The 23,455-nt window shown below is 34.8% G+C and overlaps 1 protein-coding gene across 1 annotated transcript in view; it reads right to left on the bottom strand.

Moving 5' to 3' along the window:
• Window positions 1-23,455, bottom strand: part of LOC102998338 (disintegrin and metalloproteinase domain-containing protein 5-like) — a 156,304-nt gene that overhangs the window by 125,287 nt on the left and 7,562 nt on the right. The window contains exons 4-7 of the mRNA XM_007178417.1: window positions 21,334-21,412; window positions 20,985-21,061; window positions 19,992-20,166; window positions 19,014-19,079 (exon numbers count right to left, since the gene is read on the bottom strand). Coding sequence (XP_007178479.1) covers window positions 19,014-19,079; window positions 19,992-20,166; window positions 20,985-21,061; window positions 21,334-21,412 — 397 coding nt within the window. The remainder of the gene's footprint in view (window positions 1-19,013; window positions 19,080-19,991; window positions 20,167-20,984; window positions 21,062-21,333; window positions 21,413-23,455) is intronic.

Below are 23,455 nucleotides of genomic sequence, written 5' to 3'. Positions count from 1 at the left end.
CATATTAACTCTTACTAGGAAGAGGCTGAATGTGGTTATATAAATAAGGCACTACCACATCCTGCCAACTGACTGAATGCATACATTGCCTTTCTCTTTCTTTCTGACTTAGTGATAAAGTTGGTATATATAATTGTTTTGAAGTGTGTGTTTTTTAGTGCTACCCAACTCATAAATTTTTAGATCAAATTTACTGAGGTATAATATACATACAATTAAATTCCCCCATTTTAAAGATTCATTAATTTTGACAAATAGCACTTACTTTATATTCTGAAAAAATTCAACCTACAGAAAATATAAAATTCAAAGACTATCCATATATGCTTCACATAGATTAATCTATTATTAGTATTTGCCACATTTTGTTCTTTCTATGTATCTTTATCTACCTGTCTATGGTTTTTACCCACAACTGGTGTGTCTTGGAAAAGAGATCACACATAACTTGCCATGCTGAGAAATGGCTCTCAGACACTTAGATTTTAAAGAACTTTTTGTTTTAAGCTAGAAAAATAACTTAGATTACTAGCTTTTTATTGTGCTAAAAAAGACAGTAAAAATTGTACCATTCATATTAGTGCCTCATTTTCTAAGCAAGGACATAATCACCCAGTAAAGGTTAGTTCTTTAAATGAATAAATTTAGCTTTTTGAAAAATTCAGTCTATTTTTCTTATTTTGTCTAATTTGGCTGCAGATGGGCCCTGGTCCTCAGTCCCGAGTTTGAGAGCCACTGTCCAGAGAAGTAGACAGAACAGAGAGTGAAGCAAAAAAAAAAGTATGGATCTGGGCATACATTGTTCATTTTGTTGAATTATATGGTAGTAAGTTGCAAACACTTCAAGATGTAGTTCCTAAGAATAAGGACTTTCTCCTGTTTGCCTACTAGACCATTATCATGCTCAAGAAACTTAACATTAATTCAATAATATTAAATATATAATATAAATAATAAATAATATCTGTCACAATTAATAACTATCTATACATATAATATACATATACATAGTATCTATATGTCATATCTAATGATACATAATATATAATTTCAAATAAAAAATATTTCTGGGCAAAGAAGCTAATCCATAGATTTGCCTAATGCTGAATACAGCCTCCAGCCCTGCCAATAGAGAAACCTAACCAGAGCTTCTGAATCTCAGTAGCCCACCCTGCAGCTCCAATTACAGTGGCACTTGAGCAGAGAGCCCAGCCAGTGGCTCTCTGTCTGCAGAGCCAAGGCAGTGGCCCTGACTGTCCAGGGAGCTTAGTGTACAGTCTTTCTGATTTGATCCAAAAATATAATTTCCAGTCCAGGGCCTGTTTTGCAGCCCAACTTGGCAAGAAACTCATTTACAGCCCTGCCCAAAACTAAACACATCCTCCAGCCCAGCCTGACGAAGAAACCTGACTGAAGATCTGGGAATCTCTGTAGTCCATCCTGCAGCTCCAATTAGAGCAGCCCTTGAGGGGAGAGCCCATCCAGCTGTCCTATCAATCTGCAGAGCTAGGATGGTGGTCCACCAGGCCAGTGAACTTTGTGCATAGTTCTGCTTAATTTGATCCACTCCAAAAAAGACTAGAATTAGGGCCTAGCCTACTGCTGAATACAGCCTTCAGCCCACCCGACCAGGGACTGTACCTGAGTATACAGGATGCTGTGTAGCCCATAATATAGCTCTGCTTACAGGAGCACTGAACAGAGAACACAGCCCATGGCTTTCTGCATCCGCAGAGCAAAACTGGTAGCCCCAGTTCTGACCAGGGAATTCAATGCACAGTGCTATCTGTTTCAAGTCCTCAAACATGAGCCATGGAGGCCATGGGGCTCATTCTGCTGGCACACCAGTGCAGGGGAGCTAATTCATAGGCCTGCCTACTGCTGCGTATAGACCCAGTGATGACCATCTAGGATGCCTGACTAGAAAACCCAGGCAACTTTGGGGCTCATCCTACAGCTGCACTTGGGCAGAGAACTAAGCCAGGAGTCCTATATAACTGTTCTTAGCCAGCACCCCTCCTGTGACCTCAGTGCTCAGGCAGTAGCCTCACCCAAAAACAGACTCTGAGAGCAAACCCCATCTACCCAAAGACACTACCAGCTGACACTCCCAAAGCCTCAAATTAAGTTTAATGGTGAAGGACTATCTCTGCCAAAGTGAGCCTATAAAGTCTGGAATAGAGACAGCCGATTCAAATGCTCAGATATAGAGTCTGGAATAGAGACAGCTGATTCAAATGCTCAGATATCGAGTCTGGAACACAGACAGATGATTCAAATGCTCAGATATCGAGTCTAGAACACAGATAGCTAAATCAAAAAAATCAGGAAAACATGTGATGACACCACCAAAGGAAACTAACAAAGTTCCAGTAACTGACCCTAGTGAAATGTCAGACAAAGAATTCAGAAAAATCATCTAAAGAAGTTTAGTGAACTACAAGAGCACAAAGACAACTAAAGAAAATTACAAAAACAATGCATGAACAAACTAAGTTCAACAAAGAAACAGAGATCAACAACAATAAAAACAGATATCTTAGAGCTGAAAAATATGATAACTGAACTGTAGAATTAAACAGAGTTTCAACAACAGACTCAACCATGCAGAATAAAGAATCAATTATCAACAAAACAGTACATTTGGCATTATCCATCCAGAGTGCAAAAGAAAAAAGAATGAAAAAGAGTGACGAAAGCTTATGAGACTTATGGAGAACAATAAGAAGAAACAATATCTATAATATGGAAAACCAGAAAGAAAGGAAAAAGAAAAATGGACAGAAGGTATATTTAAACCAATAATGGCTGAAAACTTCCCAAACATGTGAAAAGAAACAGGCATCCACATCAATGAGGCCTAAAAGATCCCAAATAGGGGTACACCAAGACACATAATTGTCAAAAATCATAGACAAAGAGAGCTTTTAAAGTAGTAAGAGAAAAGCAACAAATCACATATGTGTAACACTTTATGAGGAACGTTCATAAGACTAACAGTAGATTATTCAACAAACATTTTTCACGCCAAGAGAAAATGGGATGATATATTCAAAATATTGAAAGAAAAGTCTGTCAACCGACAACATTATACCTGGCCAAGCTGTCGTACAGAAATGAAGGAAAGATACTTTCCTAAACAAAAGCCAAGGGACTTCATCACCACTCGACCTGACTTCCAAGATCTGCTAAAGGGAATTCTTTGAGTCAAAATAAAATTATGCTAATTAACATCATAAAAACATCTGAATGTCACATAAAACTCACTGGTACTGGTAAATATATAATCAGAGTTACATTCTCTAATGTGGCAATGGTTGTGCATAATCACTAACAACTCTAGTTAAAAGATTTTTTTTAAGTATTAAAAATAACCATATCTAAAATACTGTTATTGTATACACAATATTAAAACTGAGTAAAGTGTAATACCAATAACCTAAAATTTGAAGGGGAGGGGAAGTAAAAATGTAAAGTTTAGGAATGCTAGGAAAGTTAATTTGTTAATCTGTTATCACTTTAATTTAGGGTGCTATATCCTTAACTCAGGGGTCAGATTGACAAACTACAGTCCACAGGCCACATATAGCCTATTGCCTAATTTTCTATGATTCTCAACCTAAGAATATTTCTTATTCTCAGTTGGTTTGATGATAGGGGAATGCTAACTGTGAACACCAAATAAGCAAAATATTATCCCTTCAAAACAATTTCATTCTCATTAGTAGACTAATATTACAAAATTATTATACTTAATTACTATTATTATATTTTGAATATTTGTCACAAAAAATTCTGGAAATTTTAAAAAATAAAATATGGTGCTACAATATTTTATGTAAACCTCATGGTAACCAAGAAGGAAAAACATGAACAGTAAGTCCCCTACATATGAACCTTCAAGCTGTGAACTTACAAAGATGCGAGCATGCATTCCCATGTCGAATCACGTAAGTTAGTTCATGTGTCTGGCGTACAATGTCACGTGCGTGCATCCTCTACAAGTGGTTGTGCTTTTGTGTACTTTACTGTACAGTACTGTATAGAGTATAGTAGTACAGTATCTTTATTTCAAGCCCAGGATGTCCAAAAGTAAGCATAAAAGCAGCAGTGATGTAGCTGGCACTGATAAGAAGCACCAAGCAATAATGATGGGAACAAAAGTGAAAGTAATTGAGAGACTGGAGCAAGGCATAAAGATGGAATTGGAGGCCCAGAGAAAGGATGAAGAGAGACAAGAGGAAGAAGAAGTAACTGAAGAATAGAAGAGATTCAGGATGCAGGAAATGGCAAGGGGATTTCCTTTATTTGAGGAGGCACTGTTAGTTTTTGAGGTACAGGACCCAAATGTAGAATGGTACACGAAGGTTGCAGCAGCCATTCAGAATCCAATCCACTGCTACCATGTCATCTATGACGAGAAAAAAAGAGCTACTACCTAGACATCACTGGATTTTTTCAAGAGGGTAGACAGAATTGAATCCAGCAAGGAACCAGAACCTGTGCCATGAACCTCAGGTGTGAGTGAAGTTGTAGCTTGCCCTGTCTCTTATTGCTGACGATCCTTCAGCTCTACCATCTCCTACCTCCTCTCCCTCCTCCAGTCCACTGACTCTTCTTGCCTGTTCACTCAATGCCAGCCCCATATGTCAGCTGTTGTACTGTACTACTGTACTTTTCCAGGTACTGTACTATAAGATTAAAAATGTTTTCTTTATTTTTTGTGTTTGTTTTTTATGTATTATTTGTGTAAAAAGTATCATAAACCTGTTACAGTATAGTACTATATAGCCGATTGTCTTAATTGGGTACCTAGGCTAAATTTGTTGGACTTACAAACAAATTGGACTTAAGAATGCACTCTTGGAACAGAACTCGTTTGTATGTAGGGGAATTACTGTAATAGTTACACAAAAGAACATGACAAAAGTGGTCAAAGCATATTGATACTAAAAGTCATCAAATCACAAAAGAATACAGGAGGATCAGAAGTGAGAAACGATGGCTCTACAAAACAGTCAGAATATAATTAACAAAAGGGAAGCAGTAAGTCCTTACCAATCAGTAATTATAAATGGGAATGGATTAAATTCTCCAATCAAAAGACACAGAATGTTAAACAGAAAAAAAGAAGATCCAATAATATGCTGCCTATAAGAAACTCAGTTTAGCGTTAAAGACAAAAACAGACTAAGAGGGAAGGGCTGGAAAAAGAAATTCCAAGCAAATGGTAACCACAAAAAGTCAAGGATAAATAAACTTATTTCAGACAAAATAAAAATTAAACTAAAAATGTTAACACAAAGAAGTGCATTTTATTAATATAATCATAATGATAAAGGGGTCAATCCATCAAAAAGATACAACAATTGAAAATATTTATGCACAAAACATCAGAGCATGAAAATATATAAAGCAAATACTAACAGAGCTAAAAAGGAGAAATAAACAACAGTACAATATTTGGAAACTTTGATACCCCATTTTTAACAATGGATATCTCATCCAGCAGAGAATCAATAAGAAAGCAGCAGATTTAAACAACATTATAGACCAAATCTACCTAACAGCTATATACATAACATTCTATCTGATAACAGCAGAATACACATTCTTCTTGAGTGCAAATGGGACAATTTCTAGGATACACCATGTAGGGCTACAAAATAAGTCTTAGCAAATTCAAGAAGATTGAAATCATAGCAAGAATCTTCTCTGATCATAATGGTAACAATCTAGAAATCAATAACAGGAGGAAAACTGGAATACTGAAGAATACATGGAAATTAAACAAAACTCCCAAACAATCAATGGCTCAAATAAGAAAATAACTGGAGGGAAAAGATCTTGAGTCAAATAAAAATGGAAATAAAATATAACAAAATTTATGGGATATGGCAAAAGCACTTCTAAGAGGAAAGTTTATAGCTATAAATGACTACACATCAAGAAAACTGAAAGATCTCAAATAAACAACCTAACTACATCTCAAGCAACTAGTAATAAAAGAAGAAGCTCAGCTGAAAATTAGCAGTATGAAAAGTATTAATAAAGATTAGAGCAGAAATAAATGAAAAAGAGAAAAGGAAAATTATAGAAAAGATTAACAAAACTAAGATTTTTGTTGTTCAGAAGGTAAACAAAATTGACAAATCTTTAGCTAGAATAACCAAGAAAAAAAGAGCAAGGATCCACATCAACAAAATTAAAAATGAGACCACAGTTATCACAACAGATAACACAGAAATAAGAGGAGCATAAGAGGCTACTATGAACCATTATATGCCAACAAACTGGACAGCCTACAGAAAATGGGAAACTGTTACAAACATACAACCTACCAAGAATGAAACAGAAAGAAATAAAATCTGAACAGATCAATAACTATTAAGGAGATTAAATCAATAATAAAAAGTCTCCCAGTGAAGAAAAGACCAGGACTAGATGGATTCACTGATGAATTTTACCAAAACTTTAAAGAATTAACACTAATTATTTTCAAACTCTTCCAAAAAATCAGAGGTGGGAACCCTCCCAAACTTATTTCATGAAGAGAACATTACTCTGATAACAGAGCCTGAAAGGAACACTACAAGAAAAAAATTAAAACTATAGGCCAATATACCTGATGAATATTGATGCAAAATGGTGAATAAAATTCAGCAACTCTTTAAAAGGATCATTCATCAAAATCAATGCATAGCTAGAACAACAGACATAGATCAATAATGAAGTAGAAAACTTAAACACTATAGACCAATTGTCCTAATAGATATACAAAACACTAAACTCAACAAGGCAGAATATACAAATATACATTCTTCTAAAGCACACATGAAACAGCGATGCCAGTATCATGGTAACATGAAATGCTCTGTTTGTCTCCCCCCTCAATCACAACCAGTAAAATATCCATAACACAACAAAGTTTCCTGTGCCCAACACACCAGGATGCTGGAGAATTCCACACATCTATAAGGTAAAGGTGGGCAGAATGGAACACATAGTGGGGGTGAAACCAGAGGAACAGCAGAGGCACTGCCTGCAATCCCATCTCCCACCCCATAAAGGAAAGTTAAGAAAAGCATTCCAGTGAGTTAAAAAATAAAACTGATGAACAGAATGAATAATTTACCAAAGAGATTGAAGTTCTTAAAAAATAAAACAAATAAATAAATTCTGGAGCTAGAGAATTCAATAAATGAGATGAAGAATTCATTAGAAAGCACTGGAAATAGAACAGACAATATGGAAGAGAGAATTAGCCAGCTCAAATATAGAAAACTAGAAATGATACAGGTAGAAGAGGAGAGTGAAACAAGATGGAAAAAATGAAGAAATTCTGTGAGAACTATCTGATTCCATTAGGAAGGGCAACATGAGGAAAATGGGTATCCCAGATGGAAAAGAGAGGAAGAAAGGAGCAGAGAATTTACTTAAAGAAATTATAGCTGAGAACTTTCCAAACAAGGGGAAGGAACTGGATATACAAGTCAATGAAGCTTAGAGAACACCTAATTATATCAATGCAAAATGACCTTCTCCAAGACATATTATACTAAAATTGACAAAGTCAATGACAAAGAACAAATTTTAAAGGCAGCAGGGGACAAAAGGTAACCTACAAGGAGCCCCCATTAGGCTATCAGCAGATTTCTCAGTGGAAACTCTGCAGGCCAGGAGAGAGTGGAATGACATACTCAAAATATTAAATCTGAAAACTGCCTGCCAAGAATACTCTATCCAGCTAAGTTATCCTTCAGATATGAAGGAAAAATAAAGGCTTTCCCAGACAAACAAAAGCTGAGAGAGTTCATTACCACTAGACATGTCTTATAGGAAATGTTGAAAGGAGCTCTTCTACCTAAAATGAAAAGGCAAAAGCACACAAAACTTTGAGTAAAATGATATACAGACAAACAGAATTTAAAAATTGCACCTCTGTATTAGAATTTGTTGTTAAGCACTTCATAGAATATAGGTTAAAGGCAGCTGGGTAGAGTAGAAAAATGACTACAGCTAATTCAATTTGGTAACAAACTCACTACATAAAAAGGGATAGATAATTTGAGATAACAAACACAAAAAGGAAAGAGGAAAAGAACGGAACTCATACAGGCAAATGAAGATAAGATGCTACCAGCAGAAAAATAACTATTTTATCCATGAGATGTTTTATACAAACTTCATGATAACCACGAAATATAAATCTAGAACAGAGACATAAAACACAAAAAAAGAGGAAACTGAGAAGAACGTCATGGAAAACCACCAAACCAAAATGACAAACAGGAACACAAGAAAAAAGAAACAATAGAGATATAGAGCAGCCAGAAAACAAAAGCAGCACTATGAAGACCTCATTTATCAATAATCACCCTAAATGTAAATGGATTGAATTTACCAACCAAAAGACGCAGAGTGGCTGAATGGATTAAGAAACAAGACCCAGTAATATGCTGCCTCCAGAAGACACATCTTGGCTCTGAAGACAAACATAGGCTCAAAGTGATGGGATGGAAGATGACACTCCAAGCCAATGGCAGCCAAAAGAAAATGAGTGTAGCCATACTCATAACAGACAAAATAGACTTCAAGCCAAAAAAAGTAACAAGAGACAAAAATGGACAGTACATAATGATAAAAGTAACAATTCATCAAGAACACATAACAGTTATTAATATGTATGCACCAAACATAGGAGAACCAAAATATATAAAGTAATTATTAACAGACCTAAAGTCAACAAGGAAACAGTGGCCTTAAATGAAACATTAGACAAGATGGATTTGATAGATTTGTACAGAACATTCCATCTAAATGCATCAGAATACACATTCTTCTCAAGTGCACATGGAACTTTCTCAAGGACAGACCATATGTTGAGAAACAAAACAAGTCTCCATAAATTTAAGAAAATTAAAATCATATCAAGCTCCTATCCCAACCACAATGTTATGAAACAAGAAATCAACTACAAGAAGAAAGCTCTGAAAATCACAAGTGTGTGGAGACTAAACACCATTCTTTGAACAAGTATTGGATCAAAGAAAAAATCAAAGGAGAAGTCAAAAATTACCTGAAGACAAATGAAAATGCCACATATCAAAATCTGTGGGATGCGGTACTAAAAGGGAAGTTTATATCAACGCCAGATTACCTCAAGAAATTAAGAAAAATCTCAAAGAACCAACCTAACCCATACCTAAAGGAACTAGAAAAAGAAGAAAAAGTGAAGCAAAAAGTCAGTAGACAAAAAAGGAATTAATAAAGATCAGAGCAAAAATAAATGAACGAGACTAATAAAACAATAGAAAAGATGGATGAAACTAAGGGCTGGTTCTTTGGAAAAAAAGACAAACCTTTAGCTAGACTAAGAAAAAAGAGAGAAACTCAGAGAAAATCAGAAACAAAGGAAGAGAAATTACAACAGATACCTTAGAAATACAAGGGTTATGAGAGAATACAATGAACTGCTATATGCCAAGAAATTTAACAACATACAAGTGGATAAATTCTCAGAATTATACAACCTTTCAAGACTGAATCATGAAGAAATAGAAAATCTGAATAAACCAATCACTAGTAAGGAGATTGAATCAGTAATAAAAAAATCTCCCAAAAAACAAAAGTCCACGGTGAAATGGCCACATAGGTGAATTCTACCAAACAGTCTAAGAAGCTTTAATATCAATCTTTTCAAACTGTTCCCAAAAAATTAAGGAGGAAGATATGCTTCCTAACTCATTTTACAAGGCCAACCTTACTCTTCTACCAAAATTAGACAAGTACAACACACAAAAAAGTACATTACAGCCTAATATCTCTGATGAATATAGATGCAAAAATCCTCAACAAAACATTAGTAAACCAAATACAACAATACGTTAAAAGGATCATACACCATGATTAAGTGAGATTTATTCCAGGGACACAAAAATGGTTCAACATCCAGAAATCAATTAGCATGATACACCACATTAACAAACTGAAGAATAAAAACCATATGACCATTTCGATAGATGCAGAAAAAGCTTTTGACAACATTTAACATCTGTATGATAAAAACTATCAGTAAAATGTATATAATAAAGGCTGTATATGACAAACCCACAGCAAACACTATATTCAATGCTGAAGAATAGAATGCTATCCCTCCAAGATCGAGAACAAGACAAAGATGCCCACTATCACACTCTTATTCAACACAGTTTGAGGAAAAGCAATCAGGCAAGAAAAAGAAATAAAAGGCATCCAAATCAGAAAGAAGAAGTAAAACTGACCTATTTGCAGATAGCATAATTTTACATATAGAAAATCTGAAAGACCCCACCAAAACCTATTATAACTAATAAACAAATTCAATAAAGTTACAAGGTACACAATCATTATACAGGAATCTATAGTCTTTCTATGCAGTAACAATGAACTAGCAGAAAGAGAAATTAAGAAAACAACCACATTTACTTACTTAAAAAAAAGAGAAGATACAGATTTGAAAGGCTCCCATGGCCCTCATGGAGTATGACGGATGGATGAGTCCAGCAGTCTCCATGAGTTACTCATCAGGAAAAGGAAGCCTCTCCTCCCAGGTTCCTGTGTGCACTGGGACTGAGAGAAAAAGCAGTGACTTCATAAGAGCCTGGGCAAAACTACCTGCTGGTCTTGGAGCATTTCCTGGGGAGGTGGGGGACAGCTTTGGCTCACTGCAGTGACACAGATACTGGTGAGAGAGGTACCTGGGAGTACTCATTGGGGTGAGCTCTCCTGGAAGCGGCCATTTGACAGCAAGACCTGGCCCCATCCAATGGCCTGTAGGCTCAAGTGCTGGGATGCCTCAGGCCCAACAGCCAACAGAGCAGAAACACAGCCCACCCATCAGCAGATAGGCTGCCTAAAGTAGTCCTGAGCCCAAAGTTGCTCTAAACACACCTCTTGACATGTCCATGCCCACCAGAGGGAAAAGACCCAGCTCCACACACCTGTGGGCAGGAACCAGGCCCTCCCACAAGGAAGCCTGCACAAGCCTCTTAGAACAGCCTCACCCACCAGGGGGCAGACACCAGAAGGAAGCAGAACTACAATCCTGTAGGCTCTCGAACAGAGACCACAAACACAGAAAGTCAGACAAAATGGAATGGCAGAGGAATATGTTCCAGACAAAGGAACAAGATAAAACCCCAGAAAAACAACTAAGTGAAGTGGAGATAGGCAATCTACCTGAAAAAATAATTCAGAGTAATGATAGTAAAGATGATCCAAGATTTCGAAAAAAGAAAGGAGGCACAGAATGAGAAGATACAAGAAATGTTTAAGAAAGATCAAGAAGATCTAAAGAACAGAGTTGAACAATACGATAATTGAAAAGAAAAATACACTAGAAGGAATCAGTAGCAAGATAAAAGAGGTAGAAGAACAGATAAGTGAGCTGGAAGACAGAATGGTGGAAATCACTGCCACAAAACAGAATAAAGAAAAAAAGAATGAAAAGAAAAGAGGACAGTCTAAGAGACCTCTGGGACAACATTAAACAAAACAGCATTCACATTATAGGGGTCCCAGAAGGAGAAAAGAGAGAAAGGTCCTGAGAAAATATTCAAAGAGATAATAGCCAAAAACTTCCCTAATATGGGAAAGAAGTCACCCAAGTCCAGGAAGGGCAGAGAGTCCCATACAAGACAACACCAAGGAGGAACATGCTGAGACACATATTAATCAAATTGACAAAAATTAAAGACAAAGAGAAAATCTTAAAAGCAGCAAAGGAAAAGCAACAAAAAACATACAAAGGAATTCCCATAAAATTATCAACTGATTTTTCAGCAGAAACTCTGCAGGCCAGAAGGGCGTGGCACAATGTATTTAAAGTGATGAAAGGGAAAAACCTATAACCAAGAATACTCTACCCAGCAAGGCTCTCATTCAGACTTGACAGAGAAATCAAAAGCTTTACAGACAAGCAAAAGAATTCAGCACCACCAAACCAGTTTTACAACAAATGCTAAAGGAAAAACTAGGCGGAAAAGAAAAGGCAACAACTAGAAAAAAGAAAACAAATGGGAAAGCTCACCTGTAAAGGCAAACATGTAGCATAGTCAAGAAATCATACACACAAAAATATGATATCAAAACCAGCAATCATGAGAAGAGGAGAATACAAATTCAGGATATTGGAAATGCACTTGAAATTAACAGTCAACCAACTTAAAACAAACTTTTATATATATAGACCACTGTATCAAAACCTCATGGAAACCATAAACCAAAAAACTACGTTAGATATACACACAAAAAATAAAAAGGAATCCAAACACAACACTAAACATAGTCATCAAATCACAAGAAAAGAGAACAAAAGAGAAAAGGAAGAAAAACAGCTTACAAAAAATCCAAAACAATTTTTAAAATGGCAATAAAAACACACATATTGGTAATTATCTTAAATGCAAATGAATTAAATCCTCCAATCAAAAGACATAGACTGGCTGAACAGATAAAAAAAAAAACAAGACCCATGTATATGCTGTTTACAAGAGACTCACTTCAGATCTAGAAACCTATACAGACTGAAAGTGAGGGGATGGAAAAACGTATTCCATGCAGATGGAAATCAAAAGGAAGCTGCAATAGCAATACTCATATCAGACAAAATAGACTTTAAAATAAAGACTGTTACAGGAGACAAAGAAGGACACTACATAATGATCAAGGGATCAATCCAAGAGAAAGATATAACAATTGTACACACACACATATATATATATGCACACAACACAGGAGCACCTCAATATATAAGGCAAATGTTAAAAGGTATAAAAGGAGAAATTGATAGTAACACAATAATAGTGGGGGACTTTAACACCCCAGTTACAACAATGGAGAGATCATCCAGACAGAAAATCAATGAGGAAACACAGTCCTTAAATGACACATTAGATCAGGTGGACTTAATTGATATCTATACAGTGTTCCATAGAAAAGCAGCAATTACACATTCTTCTCAAGTGCACAAGGAACATTACTGAGGATAGATCACATCTTGGGCCATAAGGCAAGCCTCAGTAAATTTAAGAAAACTGAAATCATATCAAACATCTTTTCTGAATACAACACTATGAGATTAGAAAATCAACTACAAGAAAAAAACTGCAAAAAACACAAACACGTGGAGGCTAAACAATATGGTACTAAACAACCAATGGATCATTGAAGAAATCAAAGATGAAATCAAAAAAACCTAGAGACAAATGAAAATGAAAACACGATGATCCAAAACCTATGGGACAGAGCAAAAGCAGTTCTAAGAGACAAATTTATAGCAATACTATCTTACCTCAGGGAACAAGAAAAATCTCAAATAAACAACCTAACTTTACACCTAAAGCAACTAGAGAAAGAACAAATAAAACCCAAAGTTAGTAGGAGGAAAGAAATCACAAAGATCAAGGCAGAAATAAATGAAATGGAGAAGAAGAAAACAATAAAAGATCAATGAAATTAAAAGCTGGTTCTTTGAAAAGATAAACAAAATTGATAAAGCTTTAGCCATACTCATGAGGGAAAAAAAGGAGAGGGCTCAAATCAATAAAATCAGAAATGAAAAAGGAGAAGTTACAAATGACAACACAGAAATACAAAGGATCATAAAAGACTACTAAAAGCAAGTATATATCACTATAGTGGACAACCTAGAAGAAATGGGCAAAGTCTTAGAAAGGTACGACCTTCTAAGACTGAAGCAGGAAGAAATAGAAAACATGAACAGACCAATCACAAAGTACCGAAATTGAAACTGTAATTTAAAAACTCCCAACAGACGAAAGTCCAGGACTAGATGGCTTCACAGGCAAATTCTATCAAACATTTAGAGAAGAGTTAACACCTATCCTTCTGAAAATATTCCCAAAAAATTGCAGAGGGATGAACACTCTGAAACTCATTCCATGAGGCCATCATCACCCTGACACCAAAATCAGACAAAGATACCACAAAAAAAGAAAATTACAGGCCAATATCACTGATGAACATAGATGCAAAAATCCTCAACAGAACACTAGCAAACCAAATCCAACAATACATTAAAAGGATCATACACTGTGGTCAAGTGGGATTTATCTCGGGGATGTAAGGACTCTTCAATATCCACAAATTAACCAGTGTTATACACCACATCAACAAAGTGAAGAATAAAAACCATATGATCATCTCAATAGAGGCAGAAAAAGCTTTTGACAAAATTCAACACCAATTTATGATAAAAAAAACCCTCCAGAAAGTGGGCATAGAGGGAACATACCTCAACATAATAAAGGCCATATATGAGAAATCCACAGCAAACATAATTCTCAACAGTGAAAAACTGAAAGCATTTCCTCTAAGACCAGGAACAAGGCAAGGATGTCCACTCTTGCCATTTTTATTCAACATAGTTGCAGAAGTCCTAGCCATGGGAATCAGAGAAGAAAAAGAAACCAAAAGGAATCCTAACTGGAAAAGAAGAAGTAAAACTGTCACTGTTTGCAGATGACATAATACTATACATAGAAAATCTTAACGATGCTACCAGAATACTAATACAGCTCATCAATGAATGTGGTAAAGTTGCAGGATACAAAACTAATATGCAGAAATCTATTGCATTTCCATACACTAACAACAAAAGATCAGAAAGAGAAGTTAAGGAAACAATCCCATTTACCATCTCATTAAAAAGAAGAAAATACCTAGGTATAAAACTACCTAAAAAGGCAAAAGACCTATAGTCTGAAAACTGCTGAAGAAAGAAATCAAAGATGACACAAACAGATAGAATGATATACCATGTTCTTGGATTGGAAGAATCAATATTGTCAAAATGACTATACTACCCAAGGCAATCTACATATTTAATGCAATCCCTATCAAATTACCAATGGCATTTTTGGCAGATCTAGAACAAAAAATCTTAAAATGTGTATGGAAACACAAAAAACCCTGAATAGTCAAATCAATACTGAGAAACAAAAATGGAGCTAGAGGAATCAGGCGCCCTGACTTCATACTATGCTACAAAGCTATACTAATCAAAAGAGTATGGTACTGGCACAAAAATAGAAATATTGATCAATGGAACAGGATAGAAAGCCCAGAAATAAACCCACACAGCTATGGTCAATTAATTTACAACAAAGAAGGCAAGAATATACAATGGAGAAAAGACAGCCTCTTCAATAAGTGGTGCTGGGAAACGTGGACAGCCACATGTAAAAGAATGAAATAAGAACACTCTCTAACACCATACAGCAAAATAAACTCAAAATGGATTAAAGACCTAAAATGTAAGACGAAAACATAGGCAGAACTGACATAAATGGCAGCAAGATCTTTTTTGATCCACTTCCTAGAGTAATGAAAATAAAAATAAAAATAAACAATTGGGACCTAATTAAACTTAAAAGCTTTTGCACAGCAAAGGAAACTATCAACAAAATGAAGACAGCCCACGGAATGGGAGGAAATTTTTGCAAATGATGTGACCAACAAGAGATTAATCTCCAAAATATACAAGCACAGCTCAATATCAAAACAATAAACAACACAATCAAAAATGGGCAGATCTAAATAGACATTTCTCCAAAGAAGACATATAGACAGCCAAAAGGTACATGAAAAGATGCTCAACATCGCTAATTATTAGAGAAATGCAAATCAAAACTACAATAAGGTATCACCTCACACCGGTCAGAATGGCCATCATCAAAAGGTCTACAAACAATAAATGCTGAAGAGGGTGTGGAGAACAGGGAACCCTCCTACATCATCGGTGGGAATGTAAATTGGTGCAGCCACTATGGAGAACATATGGAGGTTCCTTAAAAAACTAAAAAGAGAGCTAACATATGATCCAGCAATCCCACTCCTGGGTGTATATATCCAAAGAAAACCATAATTCAAAAAGGTACATGCACCACCAATGTTCACGGCAGCACTATTTACAATTGTCAAGACATGGAAGCAACCTAAATGTCCATCAACAGATGAATGGATAAAGATGATGTGGTACATATATACAATGGAATATTACTCAGCCATAAAAAGAATGAAATAATGCCCTTTGCAGCAACATGGATAGACCAGGAAATTGTTATTCTAAGTGAAGTAAGTCAGACAGAGAAACACAAATATATGATAACACACATTATGTGGAATCTAAAAAAAATGGTACCAATGAACTTATTTAAAAAACAGAACCAGACTCATAGACATAGAAAATAAACTTATGGTTACCAAAAGGGAAAGGTGGGGAGGGGGATAAATTAGGAGTTTGGAATTAACATACGCACACTACTATATATAAAGTAGATAATCAACAAGGACCTACTGTATAGCACAGGGAGTTATATTCAGTATCTTGTAATAACCTATATACGAAAAGAATATGAAAACGAATAGATATATGTATATGTATAACTGAATCACTTGGCTGTACACCTGAAACTAACACAACACTGTAAATTCACTATACTTCAATATAATATAAAAAAAAATTTAAAAAGAGAATATATAAATAACTAAAATTAGAAATGAAAATGAGGACATTACAACTGATATCACAAAAATAAAAAGGATTATAAGAGACTACTATGAATAATTATATGCTAACTAATTGGATAACATAAAAAACATAAATTCCTAGAAACCTAACACACCAAGACTGAAATACACAAAAATATTAAAGATATTACTAGATCAATAATGAGTAAGTAATGAAAATGAATCAGTAATCAAAAACCACACAATAAAGTAAAATCCAGGACCAGGTAGATTCACTAAAAAATTCTATCAAACATTTAAAAAAGAAAGATCCCAAAGAAATATTTACACATTCATGTTCCTTGCATCATTATTCACAATAGCCAAAAGGTGGAAGAAACTCAAAGGTCCATTAACAGGTGACTGGATAAAGAAAATATTGTATAGGCACACAATGGGATATTATGCAGCCTTAAAAAAGAAGGGCATCCTGTCACATGCTACAACATGGAAAAAACTTTAGGACATTACGCTAAGCAAACATAATACTCTGTACTCCTTCATTAGAAAACAATTCAAGAAATGGGTGATTTCACACTGGTGGGCTATTTCAAGAAAAGACACTAGGAGAACTTCTTTTGCAAGCTCCCCACTAGGCTTCACAAAGGTCGCAGTTAATCCTCATACCTGCCCACTGGTAACCACATAGCAACGTATATTTTGTTTAAATGAAGTTGTTAAAACCTTTTAAACTGTATCTCTCTGTCTTTGAAATCTTAGTAAAGAGCATTTTCTGTGTGAGGAAAAACAGGTGGTTAAAAAGTAATCCTGTAAAAAGAAAAAAAAGAGAAGAGAAAAGAAAGAAGACTACAAAGGTTTTAAGATACTGTATCAATAAAAGGCCACCAGATTAGATAAAAAGGGTCTGAGATTGATAAAAGTCCAAAAACATCTCTGGGCTCCCAACCAAATAAATAAATGGTTATTGGTTTAGGCCACTAAATTTTGGAGTGGTATGCTACACAGTAAAAGATAACTTACACTTATCTTAAAGTCTACTTTGTCTGATATTAATCTAGCTAAACAAGTTTTTAGAAAATTTGTTTTTATGGTATATTTTTATAATCTTTTACTTTCATGACATATATTTTTGATATGTCAGTTGTAAGCAGAGTCTGTATGTACGTGTGTGTGTGTGTGTGTGTGTGTGTGTGTGTGTGTGTGTGTCTTACATCATACTCTGCCTTTGCTTTTAATTAAAATTTATCTTTGGATTTTAACTGCAGTACTTAGTCCCTCTACATCTAATATAATTACTTACATATTTGAGTTGAAATATTTTATCTTAATTAGCTTTAATTTGTTCCACATTTATGAAACAAACGTTTAATGTACGTTTTTATTTCCCTTTATTGCTTTCCTTTTGTTGATTATGCTTAAAATTCTGCTTTCCTACTTCTAATTGCTTTGTAATTTTGTAAGACTGTGATTGTAGTGCATGTGTTGACTTTGTACTGGGTCAGCTTAGCCACACTAAAAAACCTATCAACTCTTTAATGAGTCATACACTTCAATTTCTGTCACCTCTGCCAAGCATTAGCTCAGCTTCCCTGCCTCATATTCACCTCTTCAGAACCAATGACTTCCTTATGGGAAAAAATATCTTTATTTTATAACTTATATCTTAAAATTTTAATATCTCAAAAATTTGTGGGTCTAACCTATGAGTTTTTGTTTTGCTAATCCTTGTACATGGTGGCTAATTCTCTTATGGATTTTGAGCTCATATATGGCTGATATTAATCTGTAGGAATCCTGCTTGAAGTTGCATTCCTCCAGAGAGAAATACTACTTGCTTCCATTAGCTGCCCTCAGATCTACCAACCTGGGACAAAGGTAGCCTCATAGCTTAGAATCTACTAATTGCCTATGCTGTATAAATGCAAAACCCAAACCTATACAAGACCTGAAGTACAGTCATGCATCCTCAATATGAGAATTTTGTTCATTTTCTGTCATTTCATTTATCTTGAACTTAGGAGAACAAAACATAACTTGTTCCCCTAGAACTTAGCTAGAACAAAACAGATAACTTGTTTTCTCCCTTTGCTTAAGAGGAGCGGCATATCTGTTTTGTAGACTACCCTTCCAATTAGGCTGAGGCAATTAGATATTATTGTATGCGGGGGTAGGGTTTGGAGGAGTTCTAATCTATGCTTCCATTGAGGATGTAGTCCTTTTGAAAAAAAGAAAAATAGCTGTCAAGCTTCAGAAAATGAAAAGATAGTTCACTTTACAAAAGCAATTAGAGAGCCCAGAATACAAAATAAATGAATTAACAAAAACTTGGTGTATTCACAATTTTTAAGAATTCATTCATTGCAAAAGCAAAATAAACTTTTATCAAAAAATGGTTTTAACATTTTTATTATACCCTTGAAATCAGGTTAAAGACGATTGTTAAATCATTTAAAAATAATAATGCAAAAAAAAGAACCTACCAGATTTTTATCCACAACAATATACATGTCAAGATATCGGGGGAATAACTTGAAATAGCCAGGTCTCTGAAAAACATACAACATGAGTCTTGAGAAATTTCCAAAAATTTGCCTTCTATTGAAATTATGTTCAGAGATAAACTGAGAGACGTGTTGCTACTGATTACATATTAAGGTGATTTTCAACTACAAATTTTATGTACTATTCAGAAAATTCCAGTCCAAAGCATGCCTGTGATTAATAAGAATTTTCAATGAGACTCCAAGCTATACAAGAACCCAGGTATATTTCGATTTTTGCAATAGCTGAAATTAGAAATATTAAGTTTATAACATAAAAGTTTCCTTTCCTTAGCCTTGTGATAATTTTTCATAGTAGTCTTCCACGTGTGCAGATTTTCTGCTAACCAATTATTAGAAACTACTTTTGACAAACAATGTAGTTTAGAAAAATATTACTAAAGTTTACAATCATGGGCAGTTCACTAGAGCCAGGAAAGTTATTTATGGCAGCTTACAGGTCTTTGTGGAGGAAGAATTCATCAGTTTGCTTTACATGTACCTTATGTAAGCCACTGATATTATTCATTTCTGAATTCTCGCATTAACAAAGACTCATTTAGAAATCTAGATCACATATTATTTTCACCTAAATTACCAGAATAATTGAGGAAAAGGAATAATTTACATTAATTATCCAAATGCCCACATGAGAAAATTAGTTTTTTGCTTTATTTAATCTTATATTCACATATCTGTTTCCAAGATTAATTACCTAAGTTTTTGCTAAACTTTCATTAATAACAAGCATAACAAAGAACTTAATTTCATTCTCCATCCGTTTGAAAAGTCATGCAGAGCCATCATGAAAAAGTAAAACAAATTTAAAATTTGCATATCACCAAATTTTGCTCTGAAAGTATTTTTCATTTCATAAAATTATACTGAAAAATTTTAAATTAAACAGTCCACACTTACTTCTGAACTTCTTCTGACTTGATACTGTGAGCTATCATAGAGATAAGTGTCATTTTCCCGTAACAGAGGAATATTAGTTATATCATTTTTTTCTTCATGAATCATGTGCATGAATCCTGATACAGCTTCCATTGGTTCAATTCCATATGAGATGTTTTTAAACTGCAATATTCCCCTGAATGTTAAAATAATAAAAACAAATCTGATATGATTCTACTGAAACTATGAGAAATGTTGATGTTGGCCAAAAATTTTTTTACATTTAAAGTCACCTTAGTTTTTCTATTTATCTCTTTATTCTTTGAGGTGTTGCTCCAGAACTGGACCAGTAATAACACAGTATATGTATGGCTTTTTATTACAAATATCCTAATAAAAATATTTTGATTATCTTAAAGAAAGCAAGTTAGTGGCATGCATCCATGTGCTTAAATGGGTTAAGACCTCTACCTAGGGTGTTGATTTTCTAAGCCAACCTTTAGGAGCCATAGGCACTCTTTTCCTTAGTCTTAGGTCCCTTTCTTCTCTTTGAAATCTCCACCTCTCCTCTGACACTTCGTGTCTTAAATCATTTATTTGTGTGGCTGAGTTAAAGGTGCTATTCGCCTAAGAAAGACTATGAGCAGAGCCAAAGTACCTGTCAGACTCAGGCATTCCACATTGTCAACCATTCTAGGAAACTAAGACACGAGTAAAAACATAAAGAATTTGGGAAAACTAGATTAGTATGGAGAGACCCAATCAGCACCTCCTACACTCAAGATTGCTCAAAGCCTCAAGCAGCATATCCTGTTAGAATCAACAAGTAGCCTCCCATCTGGAATGGATGCTGCTGGGGTGACACACTTTATTTTATCAGTAATTCTGGTTCACGCCTTTGGGAACTGAAATAACAAAGGTGACTGTAGAACTAGAAAAGATACATAAAGGATCAACTTATAGACTAGCAAGATCTAATACTGGCAAATGGAATGTCTTTAAACAGGCTACAACCTGAGTCCTGAACAAATGTTGAGTGATACAAGAGAATTTGGAAAACCTGCAACATATCCATGATAATTGCAATCCATCTGAAAAAAAAAAACACAGAGAGAAACAAATGATTAAGTTCTTTTTGAAATGGACATCCCAGATATCTCACTTATACTTTTTACTTTCACTACCTTAGTACTTTAATATGAGTGGCCATTACCCAATGAAGTTGTGCCAGGTAGAAATAAGAAATAGTCCACATTATTTGATTTCAGTGAATGTGTAAAATAATATTCTAAACTTTCATAATATTTGTATTTTTAAAGAAAATCCAGAATAAGAAATCTGTAACAAAATACCTAAGTCTTACCTGAGCTAGCAAAGGCTGAGAATGTTGGGTGTCATCTTTGTCATAAGAATAAACAACAGAAGCTGAAGATAAAAATGATCTAGGCAGAAATCACCAAAACATGGTCAAATTGTGAACAGAAGACATAGAAAAATTATTTTTCATAATACCAATTTTCCTTTTGAGGGAGGAATTTAAAGTAGTGCCAATTATCTTGGCATATCCTATTGCCCCAATACTTGTCATTTACAATAAATTAGGGGTAGAGGGAGGCATTTTAATTATAGTGACACATAATACTAAAATGCATGATAATGAACGACCCAAATTGCTAGAAATATCAAATAGTGAAATAACATAGGTCTCAATTTCCAACAAAGAACTTTCAATTCTCTGTCATTATTGCTCATTAATTCCAGATTTTAAACTTGAATCTCAAAATTAAAATGTAGGGTTAGGACAGAATTTTGAAAGATTTTTTAGCATCACTACAAATTCTTACTCACTAAGCTTAACTAAGTACCAAGTTCTTCCCAATAACCTTGGTCTGAATTTTCTTTCATTCTCCTCAGTAATTATTCAAAAACTTGACACCACTCCTGTCAATCATCTCAATAACTTCCATGTCACCTCATCAGATCACCTGTACCCATCCTCACTCCTTATATTTATTCCCAGAGAATGACTACTTCTTTTGTTCAAAGCAAACACTTGTGCTATGCATCCTATTCTGTGCCATGTATTGAAGATACATACTTTATTGGTACTGTAATTTCAAACTCTTCCTCTCTACTGGTTTTTATCTTAACACTATTGAAAGTTTACTGTCAAGTCATTATCATCCTAAATAACTCTCCCTTGGCCCTGTGTCCTCCTCTAGCTATTCCCTACATATTTTCAATCCTCAACAGATTTTACCAAAAGAGTAGTCTACACACAGTTTCTTCGCTTTGTCAATTCTTATTCACCCTGAACTGCTCCGGAAAAGATTCATAACCACCAGAATGTCAAATCCGAAAGACAGTTTTAAAATTATCATTGCACTGGACTTCTAGCATCATTTTGAAAACTGTGACCACTCACTCTAATCACTTAATTTACATCACACATCACTCTTCTGCTTCTCTTCCTACCTCCCTGACCCTTCTAGCTTGATCTCTTTTGGTTGAACCGAAAAGAGAAATATTGGTCTTTCCCAAGATTCCATCTTTAGCCACCAGTGTATTTGTAAGCACTCTGTAAGCTCTCATTAAAAAAAATTACACCAAACTATTGATTACTGCTAAATCTATATCCCTATTGTCAATCTCTCCTTAGAGATTCAAATCCCTACATTCATATACCTAAGGGAAAAAAAACCCACTTGAATATCTTATAAGCAATGCAAACCAAACTCACCCCTTCCTCACATAAATATCTCCTTCATTAATATCCCTCATCTTATTACACTATAACCTACCAATTTTCTTAAGCAACAACTAAATTATCCAAGATTCCTCACTGTTTCCCAATCATTCTACCAAATCTATCCTCAAGGTTTACTGAATTTTTCTTTCCAGCGCTATGATCATTGTTCAAGCCACTATCATCACTCACCTAAACTATTATATAATCATATAATTAGACACCTTACTTCCACTTTTACCTCCTCAGAAACTGCCTATAAAGACTCAATGGACCTATATAAGTACACGCTTAAAAACATTTTGGCTTCTAATACCCTTATCATGGCATTCTAGATCTTCTACAGTCCGGCTCCTGCCTACTTTTCCAAAATGTTTTACTTCTATCCTCAATAAATACGTCCTTCAGTCATTCACACTACTTTTTGCACACCACAAAATCCAGTCTGTCTCACACCTGCACATGATTTCCTTGAAACAGAATGTCCCCCAACACTATCCCACTTCTTTACAGAGCTAACTAAGTATCTTCGCTCAAGTCATCTCTTTCCAAAAAGCCTTCTCTGATTTCCAAAGAATACTATCTATACATTTATCTTAACGCATTATAAAACAATTCTCCATTTCTCTATTGATGTGTTTGAATATATCTTTCTATATTATAAATTATTTACCTGTGCCCATGTTTTATTGCCTTTTGTATGCCTACGACTTTACCCAATAACTGACATACAATAGGT

The sequence above is a fragment of the Balaenoptera acutorostrata genome, chromosome 21, assembly GCF_949987535.1.
Source record: "Balaenoptera acutorostrata chromosome 21, mBalAcu1.1, whole genome shotgun sequence".
NCBI lineage: Eukaryota > Metazoa > Chordata > Mammalia > Artiodactyla > Balaenopteridae > Balaenoptera > Balaenoptera acutorostrata.
The sequence above is the reverse complement of the archived record's forward strand: the minus strand, read 5'-3'. Positions and strand labels throughout refer to the sequence as shown.